The sequence below is a fragment of the Rhizoctonia solani genome, chromosome 2 (genome assembly GCF_016906535.1).
Source record: "Rhizoctonia solani chromosome 2, complete sequence".
Taxonomy (NCBI): domain Eukaryota; kingdom Fungi; phylum Basidiomycota; class Agaricomycetes; order Cantharellales; family Ceratobasidiaceae; genus Rhizoctonia; species Rhizoctonia solani.
The window spans coordinates 1,350,885-1,364,260 of NC_057371.1; the positions used below are offsets into that span (position 1 = coordinate 1,350,885).

Below are 13,376 nucleotides of genomic sequence, written 5' to 3' on the forward strand. Positions count from 1 at the left end.
TCAGGGCGAGCGCATATGCTGACAAATTTACACAAACAAAACTAGTCGTTTGAAAGAAAGCATGTAAAACTCCCATAATCCTGAAGCAATAACTACTGATACATCGTGCAGAAAACATGTCATGAGGAACGTGAACAGATCATACCTAACGTGGACGAATAGCACATAACTAACCATGATTACAAGTCGAAACGGTACCAAGTCAAGCAAATACGGGCGTATCAACACGTCTACTCGCTATTTGCAGGCTCGTTATACTGTCCGATCGCCTTACCCTGCGGGTTCGTATGGACTCGGTGTCAACAGCGAGAGAGAATCGACGTTCTGGGGTAAACATCGGGGAGTCTTTCGTCTGTGACCGAACTCGTCGAATGACAGCTCCTGATGTAGATCGCTGACATCCCGAACAAGGGGCTCGTTCACCCCGACGGGCCATCGAGGTTGGGGTCGGTAGTTGATGAGACTTGTGGCACGGAGAGGCCTGAACGGACTGGCATTCGTTGACCTCGAGATACGTCGAGGCCCGACTAGCAGGACGGGGAATTCGAGATGTACTTGGGGTTCGTGGTCTTGGTTGAGAAATAGGAGTCGGAGCCAGTCTAGGTGTTTGGTACAGGCCACGCTTGAGTGGTGTCGGTTTGTTTTGTTCATGTTCTACAACAGATGTCTTGTTGATGCAATTGTTCAAGGCTTGCTTAGTCGCAGGCACTGGGCCCAAGAGTGGGACTTTATTCGCCATCATTCTAGGGATCTGAGCATCACCCGACAAAGCATCATGGCTACCGACTGAACACGGCGTAGTGGGGTGGACTTGCCACGAGAGCTCGGGGATCCATTGTTGTATGCGCCAGAGATAATTCTCTCTATCTGTGGGCTACTAGGGGTCCGGGGCCTACGAGCGGAGTCACCCAGACCGATCCTCTTCGAAAGTGAAGCCTGTACTCTTTGTAGAGGATTTACACCGGGCCGACGCAGCTAGTGATACACTATTTTTAGCTTACTTATCACATTATCAGTGAACAACTTACTTTAAGTTGCTTAGAATTGTCAAGGGGAGTTTTGGGTTCTTCACCCTGTCGAGAAAGTGTGGCGCTAGAAGTCCGGTCATTTGAAAGTCTGTGTGCCGTTTTCGTGCCAGTTGCCACTCTTGCTCCCGCGTCGCTGTCCATAAAGCATACGTCCGAAGGAGTGTTGGGCCGAGAGTAGCTTGATCCGCCGAGTGATAGTCCAAGACCGTGGAGTTCTTGAGTAGTTGAGCACTCAGACACAGTCACAGCAGTAGTAGACGACAGGTGGCTTCGAGTACAGCTCGCAGAGCGTCTCAATGCCGGAACTGACTCGATGTCCAAGTGGGGCAACGCCACACCACTCGAAGAAGGCGAAGGTGTCACCATGGCCGTCCCAGCGGAAGGGCTGGCTTGGACGACCTGTTTCTTGTCTGTGGAAAATACATCACTATCCCGCCGTCCTCGAGTACGTTGGGCGAATACGCAAGGTGACATTCCCACAATCGAAGAACGCGCATCGGAAGCGTCGGAAGCACGTCGATTACGGGTATGTGCACTTGGCATTGTCAGAGAAACCGGGGTCAGAGTCCAGCTCGAAGCTCCAACACCAGCTCCAGGACCTCGTGGCGTCCATACCAGGGGCTCTCTGTGAAGCTAGAATACATGCATAAGCGAAAGCTTAATCAGACTTGAACCATGACTGCTCACCTCCCATGCCTTGGCATAAATGTCCCTCAGAGTGGCGCCACTCATCTCAGGCGAGGTCGTGCCGTCAAAGGTACCCTGCTCGTCGGGATTCAGTGAGCCTGGAGGTGAATCATAGACCGAAGCCTCCATGGCGTCTTCCATGCCAGACTGGAGAATGGATACCTCAGCCGCCATGTTTGTTGTCCATCCCCAGAGCGCAGGGGAACCGGGCAAGAAGGCCCGACATTCAATTCCATCACTGTTGATTTCAGCAACCTTTGCAGCGGCAGCGGAGCGAGTATCTAGTGCTGAGCGCAGATAGTCCAAGAACTAACGGGCGGATGTAAGAAGAGTGACGTCAGGTCGAATCAACCAAGAAATGATCTAATAGTGCAAACCTCTTGGTTGTTGGTCTGAAGTGCGGTACGCACAGCACTCCGTGACTCTTCGTCTTCAGGCTGTGAGGCTACTTCGAGAGCAAGCTGCAAGAGCACTTAGCCACAGGAGTTCTCGGTTGAAAGCATACAATACCTTGAGCCAGTCGGTTGCAGTTTCCTGTCTTTCCTTGCGAGACGCAAGTCCAAAGAGAGACTGGAAGACATACAGGGCAGAGTGGAATATAGCCATGATAGTGTGGGGATATCACTTGTAAAGGGTCGTCAAGAAAGGCAAGAGGCAAAGTAGTGTCGTAAAGAAATGAAAAGCGTAATACAGTGGGGGTCGTGTCGAATATTTAGTAGAGGCCGTTAAAATATGTATGTTTTGATTCGTGTGTGTCGTTGCGGTCGTAATCTCTATCCAACGCACGTCGCGGGACGTGGTCGAGCTAGTTGAGACAAAACCGTAGAAAGGAGGTCCCTTACACTCCTGTCGACTTGACGATTCAAATTCAGGGCTGGGTACAAACAAGCGCCTCATATAGACTTGCTTGTGAAATGCGATTATTATATTGCGTATTTCCATTGTTGGGGCAAACTACAACATACACCATAAAGTTCATAAAGCGGGTACTATTCCCCCCTCCCCCAGGAGCGATAATTGGGCAATAGATCCACTAACAAGCACTGATCTACATACACGATCACGTGCATACAACGCGAGCTCATGCAACATAATGAAACACGTTCTTCTCCTTGCTATCACGCACGATGTAATCTTTCTCTTGGAGCTCATCAATACGTTTCTTGATATCCGAAACGGTGGGTTGGAAATGCTTTTCAAGTGCAATAATTGTCTCAGTCTTGATCTGCGGTAGAGTTAGAATAAATCAGCGGCGATCTGACTTAGCTCATCATCGAACTAACCTGTTCATATGTCAACGTCTTTTTCGCTTTCATGATCCGAACAATAGCGGCGTCGATAGCATGCGGCCTTCCACCAAGCACATCATCCTGCGCATCTTGTGTTTCTTCCGTCTAAAAGTTCATGAGCTCCACAGATATATGCGCTACTTAAAGAAAACCCCACCGTAGTCTGCTGTTGGATAGATAGAATGCGAATATTGCGCTTCGGATCTGTAAACCCGCTATTCCATTTAAATTGGTCCTCCAATGCAATGTCCTTCGTCGTCTTTCTATCGGCCCGGAGGAGGACGTGCTTCTTCCCCAATGCAAGTGATTGCAGGGTGACCGTCAGGTCCTCCTGACCTAAACGCCAGCGCCCTGGTTTCAGATAAAACCCTTTTCATATCAAACGTTACTCACTAAGTCGGGTTCTGCTCTGGATTTCCGCGGCACTAAACTGATCCTGTTCGTTGAATAGTAGCAGGACCAATGCCTGATACGTGCTGACGGATATTTCTTTATTACCACCAGGAAAGCGGGAGGTCAATGTGACCGTGCCCAACGAATGGAACCAGGCCATGCGGTGGCGATCATGTTTCTCTTTGTAGTATACCTCGAAACGGTGCAAGGCCTCAGCCATCTAGGGTCATATGATATAATTAAACAGACTTTAGCAAAAGAAAGTGTGCAAAAAAATCTTACATGAGGTGGGAGATCAACGTGGGAGGCGGTCGAAGGCTTATTGGCTCTCCCGTGGGACTTGGCAGACTCCTCTGATTCCAGCATGTTGTTTTCCTTGAAAGATGGCCATTTAGCATGCGTCAACACCATGACATCAAGACACAAGTCTATGTCACTAGCTGAGTTCTCGATACGACGCCGATAGTCTTCCATCTCAGTAGCCGATTGTTGAAGGTCTCTAAACATTACATCTCCGGCAGAGAACTCAGGATCATAGTCTGTTTCACAGAACAAGTAAATTAATACGCATATATGTATATTGACCGAGAAACGTATCATGCATACCGGATTTGAGTTTCACAATGAGAGTCTTTTCCATGTCATCGTCTGTTGTGGATTTAGTGAGAAGGCGTTTGGCCAGTGCACGAGTATAGATTTCTCGAAACACATCCTTATCTGTATGCAGATATCAGCATTTGAGCGAAGCTCCTGCACAATGTACTTGCCGCGAGTGTATCTGGATAAATCAAGAATATCAAACAGCTTATTTTTCCATGTATGTTCAGTTTCTCCGCGTTGCCCCCTCCTCAATTCTCTGTCCAGTGCCTGGGCCATCATTGCTCCGGGGGTATAATCTCGAGTACTGACTCCAAGACTGAAAGAATCATCCAATGTGCTTGCGAATTGACCCCGCGTTGTCTCGCCAAAACATTCTTTTACGACTGCTTTGGCGAATGCTCGAAGCTCGACAAGCAAAGGAACCATTTTCTCATCTTCATCCACTTTCCCTCTGCTTCGGCCTTTTCCTGCTCTACCTTTTTTGTTGGTTGAATCGTCGACGCCAGCCATAACGATACTCCGGACGTTTTCTTGAAGAATATTCTTGAATGCTTGTCGAAGATCTGGCAGGACCTCGGCACTACGGTACAGTCCATACAGTGCAGAAATAGCTGGCTTATTTTTCGTGACCAAAAGTGTCTGGAGTGCCTTAGATGCCAAAGTAGGGGCAACGTCCGCTAGCAGGGCCTTTTCGGTCGCTCTGCCAACTGGCTCCCATCCACCTGGTAACAAGACTTCTCGTGCACGATCCTCTTCGCCTTTGATGATTTCGATTGCGTCGGCAATATATTTTGATGCGGAAAAATCATCAGCGTTCCTCCGGACGGCTCCTTCGTCTGTCCAATAGGCGGTGGTGGCTTGCAAATATGGAGTTTCTACAAGGTCGCCATATAGTCGGAGGGAGACAAGACACTTCCTGACCGTAACTATTGTCTCACGGTGTTTCCTTCGCATATTCACATCTTGTCCACTTACAATTGATAAAGAAATCAATACAAGAGCACTTGATTAAGTAGCTATCGACTTACGGGTTAAGGCGTTCCTGAGTAAGCCATTCTGTAATCCCAGCTTGAACTCGATCTGAGATTATTGGGTCCTGCAGTAACTCTCCAAATGTCCGAAGGCCCAATTCACTATGATGAATCATTGTGAGCTAATTATTGTAAATGAAAGTATTAATAACCCCAGCGTTTGTTGAACTTACTAGACGGTAATAAGCTTCGAATGAGGAGGCACATAGAATTGGTCGATATCCGATAGCATGCATTGCAATGTTTTCTAGAGCTGGTCGTCAGATTACTCTATCTACTTTTGTGCACCAAATTGGGATTATTGGACACCAACCAATCGATTATCAAACAGTTTCCACTCAGTCGCCAAGACGTCCAACCAGGTCATTGGAAGAGCAGTACTTGGCTTTAGCTCACCAAGTAGCTTTGTCCGATATTGTTCAAGTTGCTGGGTCAAAATGCGATAAATATCTTCTCCCATATCCATGTTCCGCACGAGCACTCGGCACGAAACGTATGCTTCACTAATTGACATTGATTCGGTGCCCGATGTAGTTGTTGGCAAGGTCACTCGTATGCAATTTGCCATCCGACCGAGCAAGGTCCGGGTATAAGAGACTGGTGGCTCGCTTGAGACTAGGTACTAAGTGGGTTATATGACTAATATCGTGATGGTGCTGAGCTACTCACCAGGTCCACCTTTCAAAGTAAGCTTAATCGGACCACCATGAGTCGAGGTAGACGTGCGTGCTGAGCCTGAAGCTGTTGGGTCTAAGCGTGCGGTCTTTCGGGGTGGAGGATCCCCTTCCTTACGCTGCGATGTGAAGAGTGTAAGAGCATCGCCGTATTTTGGTAATGTCAGGCTCATGACAAAATATCTTGTTCGCAGGTAGTAGCAGTATGAATAACCAAACTATGGACTCGGATTGTGTAGTCGTCAGCTGATCTTTGTGCTCCAGTATAGGTGTGTCAGCTAATTATATCATTACCTCATGTATGGCTTAGTCATATGTCCGTTACCACATTAAACACCAAGTCTTCATTTTAGTTGTTGGCACTTGTTGCTGTTGTCTCAGAAAGAGCGACTATCGTATATTTGGCTGCTTCTCGTAATTAAACGAGGCAATTTAACTGGTACCTAAGTTCTGATTAAGCGGAACGTCGACACATCCCATTATGCTGTCCTCGTATAAACGCACATCTTCATTTGTGGTGAATCTAAATGGATTGTGCTATTTCTGTTCATCTCTAATAAATCCGTATATATGGGCAATAATTACATCCAATTGCCCCGAGGTGGTATTTTCCGGCAAATAAGATAGGCTATAAGCTCCGCCACGTATCTGGATGCATATTTTTGTGGATGTTGCCAGTGTCATATCTGGCCCTGATTGGTTGTTTTGAAGCTACATCCGGTAAATGGGATTTTCAGGGGGGGGGGTATATCACGTGACAATGTTGAAAATGCCCCTGGAACTTCTTGGCAGATGTGTTTGTTTGGCCTGTTTAGCATTATCCAGGCTTCCTCGCGTACCTTTGGACTCTAATCATCTCTTATTTTTCCACCGTTGCGACCGCTGCAATCGGTTATATTTTTTGTACTCACGACGCGGTAGCTGGTGCTCACGACAAGGATAGCTTGGAATAAGGGAACCCGCAGATTGGTGTTCTTCCTTTGCCTACTCTCACTCCTTTCTCTACTCCAGACAACCTCCTTAACCACCACCGTTGGACTTTCTTTTACTCACACCACTCTTTCAACTCTCCACACGATGATTTCTCCAGGCGACACTATGGCAACTCGTCTCTGGCGTGCTCATCTAGAGTATACGAGTACATCTCGTTTGGATTCTAAGCAAAATGCTCTGAATTTCCTCCCACGACCTGTACTGTCCGTTGGGACCCCTTCGTCCCACGAAGACAGCAACAACGATACCTCCGAACTTCCGTATCTTTGCACCGAACCAGTTGAGACCAATAGCACGGAATTTATTGGTTTGCCCTCCGGCGATTCTTTCGGTTCGGAAATCGACGGTGCCGTGCTTATGGCTATGCTCTCGGGAGACAGTGATAGCACCTCCGAGGACACTGAGGAATGGGTGCACTCACGCCCCATACTTCAAATAAATCCCATTTCTATAGCAGGGAATATAGTCCTTTCTGCACCCAGCCCTGTTGATTCTGGCTATGGCTCTCGCCCCGAAACCCCCTCAACTGATGGATGCGGAGGATATGGGTCGGATGGGTCCGCCTGGTCTCCAGTTGATGACACGTCCTCCATTTCTGACGATAGTTCAAACACCCACACGCTATTTTCTGATGCGAAATATTGGGATCACGTTGCCGACGCCAAGACTGCTATTCCCGCCTTTCAGGGTCCTGTCATTCCTCGAATCGTCCTTTCGGACGAAGAAGGACGTGTTATCGAGACCACCTTCGATAGTCTGTTCGAAAAGCCTTCTCAACTGAAAGCCCCAGTCGCCAACCAGGACGTTGACAGCCCCTACGGCGGGCTCATGTCTCCCACTCTGGACGTCATTGAACCTGCTGCCTCGGCAACTTATACTCCTATCACTTCTAAGATCAGAAATTCGGCCTTTGGTGCTGTCTTGGATCGTGCGTTTGTGCGACCAACTCGGTACCGGACTGCGACCACCCCTTTGATCGCTGCACCTGTTTGCTACGATCATCATCACACACCGACTTTCGTTTTGGGCTGCGTTGGGGAAGAAGAAGAGGAACAGAAGTATTGTGTAAAGGAAGACAACATAGGTGAAGAAGCGGCAAACACGTTCGTATGTAGAGAGGAGCAAGACGAGAAAGATTTAAAGCTCCAGGTAGAGGTGGATCTTAAACATGGTATGGATCCTGAGACGACGCCTACACCTGCCGAGAATGTTGCGTGGAATGTCAATAGTTTGACAGGTGATGAGCGCGATGCGACTCAGGATTCGGTACGTTCATCACTCGTTTGAGTTACTTATTCTCAACTACCCTTCAGATGAACTACGATGGCAACTCTTCCTTATTGACTGAGGCGCAACTAGCTCAATCTTCTGCGCCTATGTCGGCTTTGCTTTGCAAGAGTGAATTCAAGACATGGTGTTTTGAAGATAACGAAGACGAAGAATGTGAAGAGTCCGGGCTTTTCCTAACCGAGCCCGATAACAATTATAGTCGCCTAATCGATAGCCTTTGCAAGCTACCTTGCGAGCCTGCTATAGTGTTCGGCATCCTCAAGACTACGGCTCGCATATCACCTGCCAACAGTGACTTGAACACTGCGTACCACGTGACCATCCAAGGACGTGCTCGCAAAACAGACCACGTCTCTTGCCCATATGATCATGGACGCGATCACCAGAGCAGCTATGGAATACACCCTTTTATCTCATGTCCTTTAGATTGCCCTGCGCACGGCGGACGTGACACCTGTGGAGTTGGCGCTATCTTCCATCGTTCCGCAGCTTCCTCTACGGTGTCGACCCACAAACTTGATCATACGGCGCTTGACTATCAAGCTTTTGCTGTTGAAGTAGTAGGATTACTCCCCTGCCAACGCAAATCAGTCGAAGAAGACTTGGATGATGGCGACTTGGTACTTCATCACGGAGGGAGGTTCCGCTCCACCGAGAACAAAGATGTTCCTCCAAGAGCTGGCGCCAGTTACGACGAGTACATGAGCCGATTTATGGATGATGTTGATCTGTCATCAAGTAATTCAAATGACAGTTTCAAGAATGCTCCTTTTGGCAAGCTTGTCGGTGGAGTATTGAAAGAGATGACTGTGCCTGAGGCTGTTGATCACTTGAAAGAGGGGTTGGTAAGTCAACATGCAACCTTTTTATTTACTATGAGGCGTCTAATTCTCGTCGCAGGGAAAGACAGAGAGTGCATTCCGAGTGGCATTAACTGCACCTTTTAGATTTAATTCGGTAGCTGATAAACTTGTGGGTATTATAAGCCCGCAAACTCTGAATTGTCTAATTATCGTGTTCACAGTCTCAGCATCTCAAGTCAGCAGATCAAAAAATCCAACCACCTAAGGAGAGACGGGGGTCTAACGCGTTCAGTCATCACAGAAAACGGAGCTCTGCATCTGGCATCAAGACAAAATGGGTGCGTATTTGGACTCTCACTTTCACTTGTGATTAATTGTTGATTGCACCTGTAGTCGAACATGCTCAATAAGTTTACGCGATAGATGGGGCATAGACTAATCGGATACACCTGCACTACGATACCCATTTCATTGTCACCCATGCTCAACATTTTCGTTCACATGCGCACTAACCTTTATCGGATTACACTCACATTCGTTTTAAATCCCTCCTTTTTCGAACCCAACTTGGGCTGGTTTTATCCGCCCACTCAAATTCATTCGTTTAGAACCTAGATAGATGCTTTGTGCTGCTTCAGATGTAGATTGTTGGGTTGAGGTGGTCCTGTAGCACTTCTTACACAATCGTAATCATGGCGCATTGCCTCGTACATCCCGTTTCAAACCTTGCCCCGGTTTGTACGCCGGTTTGTATCAGTATCAAAGCTTGTAATTGTAGTTTATGCAACTATACTCGTTTATTTACTCACTCACATGAGCGCCGATATTGGAGCAACAACACCCTCGATTTAACGAGGAGAAACCAGTTGCAATAAACCTCCAGTGATATCCATATTACTCTACAAAAAAACTATTTACATTGACCGATCTGATGCATGGTATATCCCCGCCCTTCAAAACGCAGTCCTAGGTGATAATCCTAAAGGTAGCGATCTGCAAGCGAAAGCGACGTCAAGCCTGTTCATCTTGCCGACTAGTTTAACTCCAAACTTGGGGAAATTTTCAAGTTTAGAGTAGATATGTTCGGCCAGTATGAGTTTGCTTTTGATTTTAGCTTCATTTACTAGGAGGTTTAAAGAATAGATTAAGGCGATATAGTTTGTTGCATTAACGTGGTCTTTGTGGGACGAAAAGTTTTTGAGCGAACCAGATATACAGGGTTCATGGGGTCTCAGGGTTCTCTAATGCAATTCGGGAGCGAAACCAAGCGCTTATCGTTCTCGTACCAAAGGCCGCGCGTCACGTATCCAGAGGAGCCCACCACTGGCCTCAGATACAACCCAAAGGTCCATCTGTGGTGATCTGAACTATTCGAAGCTACGAAAATCAATCTTGCTTCATTCATTAACCATGGTTAGATACATTGGTATACTCTTTACTGACCGTCTACATCTAATAATCATAAACTGGTAGCTCATCCGAGTCAGGTCAAAGGATGGCAATTTCAGGATTGATATGCCGAATGATGGGAGTGGGTCTGAGCTCATAGAGAAGGTATGAAGCCGGACTGTTCTTGCCTTACTGTCTACATAATTAGCTGAAAACTGACGTCAGCTCGTCTATAGATTATTGCTATAACTGTGAATGCAGACCAGAGCTCTCTACAAATATCGAATCAGCCCCGGGGAGGAGAGATGGCTATCGAGGCGCTGAAAGGTCGTAGCTTGAAAAGCCTGGGATTGAAGCACGCACCTTCTCCCCGCACATTCCGGCTAACTTTCTGACCACCATAACTTATACAGCCATGGCGATTTATTGTTCTTGACTTACAAACCGCAAGAATCCAAAGAGGCCCCTGCCCCGGTTTCCACTCCCCCGGTCACATTACCTTCATCACAGGCCCAACCTACTCAACCTACAATCACACGGAGACAGCCCGAACCTTGGGAGACTGTAGCAGAGGACCCAGTTGATTTATACTGGCGCTCTCAGGATGGAAAGATTCAACGTCAGCGTGACGCCAATTTCTGTAGGCATGGTTCCAACGCCATGTGCGACTATTGTATGCCTTTAGAGGTGAGTCATATGCATGTATACATATAACTCTACGACATAATAGCCTTGCATTTGTATAGCCTTATGACCCGAAATATCACGCAGAGAACAAGATTAAGCATTTGTCTTACCACGCTTATCTCAGGAAACTCACACCGCCGGCCTCCTCCAATTCATCCAGTGCCCACCTTCCACCACTGAGTCCAATCTCATACCGTGTCGCCGACCCGTGCCCTCGAGGTCAACACCCTCCGTGGCCAGCAGGGATTTGTTCTGCGTGCCAACCAAGCGCAATTACGCTACAGCAACAGCCCTTTAGGACGGTAGATCACCTCGAATTCGCCTCTCCTGCCATTGTTGATGCATTCCTGCGGCCCTGGCGCGCAACGGGCAGGCAGCGCTTTGGATGGATGCTTGGTCGGTTTGCACCTCACGAGCTCGTTCCAATGGGTATCAAGGCAATTGTCGAAGCTATTGTAGAGCCACCTCAAGAGGGTGATATAGATGGGTTGACAGTTGAAGAAGATCACGTTTGGGATATTGAAGACAGTGTCAAGGAACTTGCTTCGTTTTGTGGGAACCCGGGAGGTCTTCAGCTCGTGGGGATGGTATGGACTGACCTCACACCTGACCCCAATGACCGAACAAAATCAATATGCAAACGACATGCTGGCTCATATTTCTTGAGCTCACAAGAAACACTATTCGCTGCCGCTGTGCAACGGAAACACCCACTCGCAACACGGGCAAGCCCCAGTGGGGTATTTGGAAGTCGACTTGTTACAGCTGTATTAAGCGCAGACAAAGACGGAGCTATTGCGGTTGAGGCTTACATGGCGAGCGAACAGGCAGCAGCGATGGTTGAAGCCGATATGGTTGAAGCAAGCGTAGATCCTGGTGTAGTTAGGGTAAAAGAGGAAGGGCCTGGGAGATACATCCCAGAAGTGTTCTACCGATACCGAAACGAGTATGGGCGGGACGTTCAAAAGAGTGCCCGACCTGCATTTCCTGTCGAATATCTGCTCATTAATGTAAGTGACTCTCGTTGAAAAGGTTGCTTGGCGCCACTAACGGGCGGCTTACAGGTCACGCATGGATTTCCTATGAACCCATCTCCCGTGTTTAGGTCGAACTCTTTTGCGATTGAGAATAGGTCATTACTTGAGCCTCAAGAACTTTCAACGATTTTACGGGATTTGCACCAGCTTGGGGCAACCGACCTTCGGGATTCAACAACCGTGCTCAAAGTCATGGACTATCTTAGCGACTTTCACCTACTGCTCTTCTTGCCGAGCACGGGCATGCTTGGGGAGGTGAGTGAAAACACAACTGGACCATGGCGCTCATTTAACCATAAACTACAGCGCGAGTATAAGAACATTGTCAAGGCTGTCACTGCGCCAGATGATCAAAGGTTAAAGTTGATGGAGGGTGTAATGAACTCGGATGGTTGGCAAACTCTGATGGCTGTTGTTCAAGAGAACGCTCGTGAGTGTGAAACGTGCCCATCCTGGCATTTTCCATTAACCACCCATTCATTCATAGCGTCGGCGAGAACCACTGGTCCGCGTGCAGACTCACCATTTGAGATTCCGCCGGAGCTCCTTGACGAGCCTATGCACGATGTTCAAGCAACAAGACCCTGCCCCCACTGTACTTTCGTCAACGAAGCAGGGGCTACGGATTGCACTATATGTGGCTGCCGTTGAGCGGATAGCTGTATTTACTATTTCTGCGCATGCTAAATACTTGAATCTATGAGTTTATTGTACAATGAAAATAATCTATGTGAGATTGGTCGGGTATCAAGTTCTTTGTGGGAGATTTAGAAGCTCATGAACATGGGGTCTTTTGCATCTACATATTTCATCAGAATCCTCCAACCCACCCAGGTAAACACCCAACGTGCGAAGGCAAGTGTGATGAGGAAGAGTCCAAAATGAACAGTTGCCATTGCACAGTATACCGATCCGGGGGTGCTTCACGACGAATGATTCGAACAAGCTTGGTCGTCCAGTGAGCAGTATGGGTGCTTAGTACACCTACAAGGCGCTGAGCCTGGGAATGCCAAGGTCTTCAGTATGACTGATGAGACAGGAAACCAGGAACTTTGACCTTTTTGTGACCTTCTGCAAAGCTAGCATTGGCTGCTCGTGTTTCCTTAGTAAGTAAGGGAATATGTGAGCGTGCTTCAGTAGCTCTGTTGTATGCATGGGTCAATCGTTCAGATATCACAGGAAGGGACTTGGCAGTCGCAGCCTCGATCTGATTGATTTGAGACTGGAAGAGCGTGAGAAATTACGAGCGGATTGATTGAGATGCAATTACATTAAGTTGCTTTCTTGCGGTTCGAAGGTCGGCAGAAAGCGAGGCAGTTCGCTCAATCTCACTACGAAGTGAACTCTATAAGAATGAGACCTAAAGATTTTAACCAAAGAGGAACTGAGAATTGACGCACTTCCAGTTCTGCAAGATGTGCTCGTACTGAGCACATCGATTCGCTAACAATGCGACGCGGCCTTCCATGTCGCCG

The 13,376-nt window shown here is 47.7% G+C and overlaps 3 protein-coding genes across 3 annotated transcripts; 1 reads left to right on the forward strand and 2 right to left on the reverse strand.

The window, feature by feature from the left end:
- Positions 1-202: 202 nt before the first annotated feature.
- RhiXN_05028 (cullin family) lies at positions 203-5,875 on the reverse strand (the record flags this gene model as incomplete). The annotated part of the gene is made up of 16 exons (XM_043324844.1): positions 203-743; positions 788-975; positions 1,029-1,661; positions 1,716-2,024; positions 2,093-2,176; positions 2,842-2,940; positions 2,999-3,109; positions 3,162-3,340; positions 3,398-3,617; positions 3,680-3,936; positions 4,004-4,114; positions 4,348-4,967; positions 5,026-5,130; positions 5,202-5,275; positions 5,342-5,643; positions 5,698-5,875. 16 exons carry the CDS (start codon positions 5,873-5,875, stop codon positions 203-205), a joined length of 4,011 nt encoding a protein of 1,336 aa, XP_043177263.1.
- Positions 5,876-6,779: 904 nt separating this feature from the next.
- Positions 6,780-12,552, forward strand: RhiXN_05029 (nuclear protein localization protein 4; the record flags this gene model as incomplete). The annotated part of the gene is made up of 10 exons (XM_043324845.1): positions 6,780-7,961; positions 8,009-8,830; positions 8,886-8,957; positions 9,010-9,126; positions 9,182-9,198; positions 10,591-10,864; positions 10,924-11,874; positions 11,929-12,156; positions 12,208-12,331; positions 12,389-12,552. 10 exons carry the CDS (start codon positions 6,780-6,782, stop codon positions 12,550-12,552), a joined length of 3,951 nt encoding a protein of 1,316 aa, XP_043177264.1.
- A 160-nt stretch (positions 12,553-12,712) lies between these two features.
- RhiXN_05030 (uncharacterized protein) lies at positions 12,713-13,369 on the reverse strand (the record flags this gene model as incomplete). Its single annotated transcript, XM_043324846.1, has 4 exons — positions 12,713-12,901; positions 12,959-13,123; positions 13,172-13,232; positions 13,302-13,369. The coding sequence occupies 4 exons, from the start codon at positions 13,367-13,369 to the stop codon at positions 12,713-12,715; spliced, it is 483 nt and encodes a 160-aa protein (XP_043177265.1).
- Between the last annotated feature and the right edge of the window lie 7 nt (positions 13,370-13,376).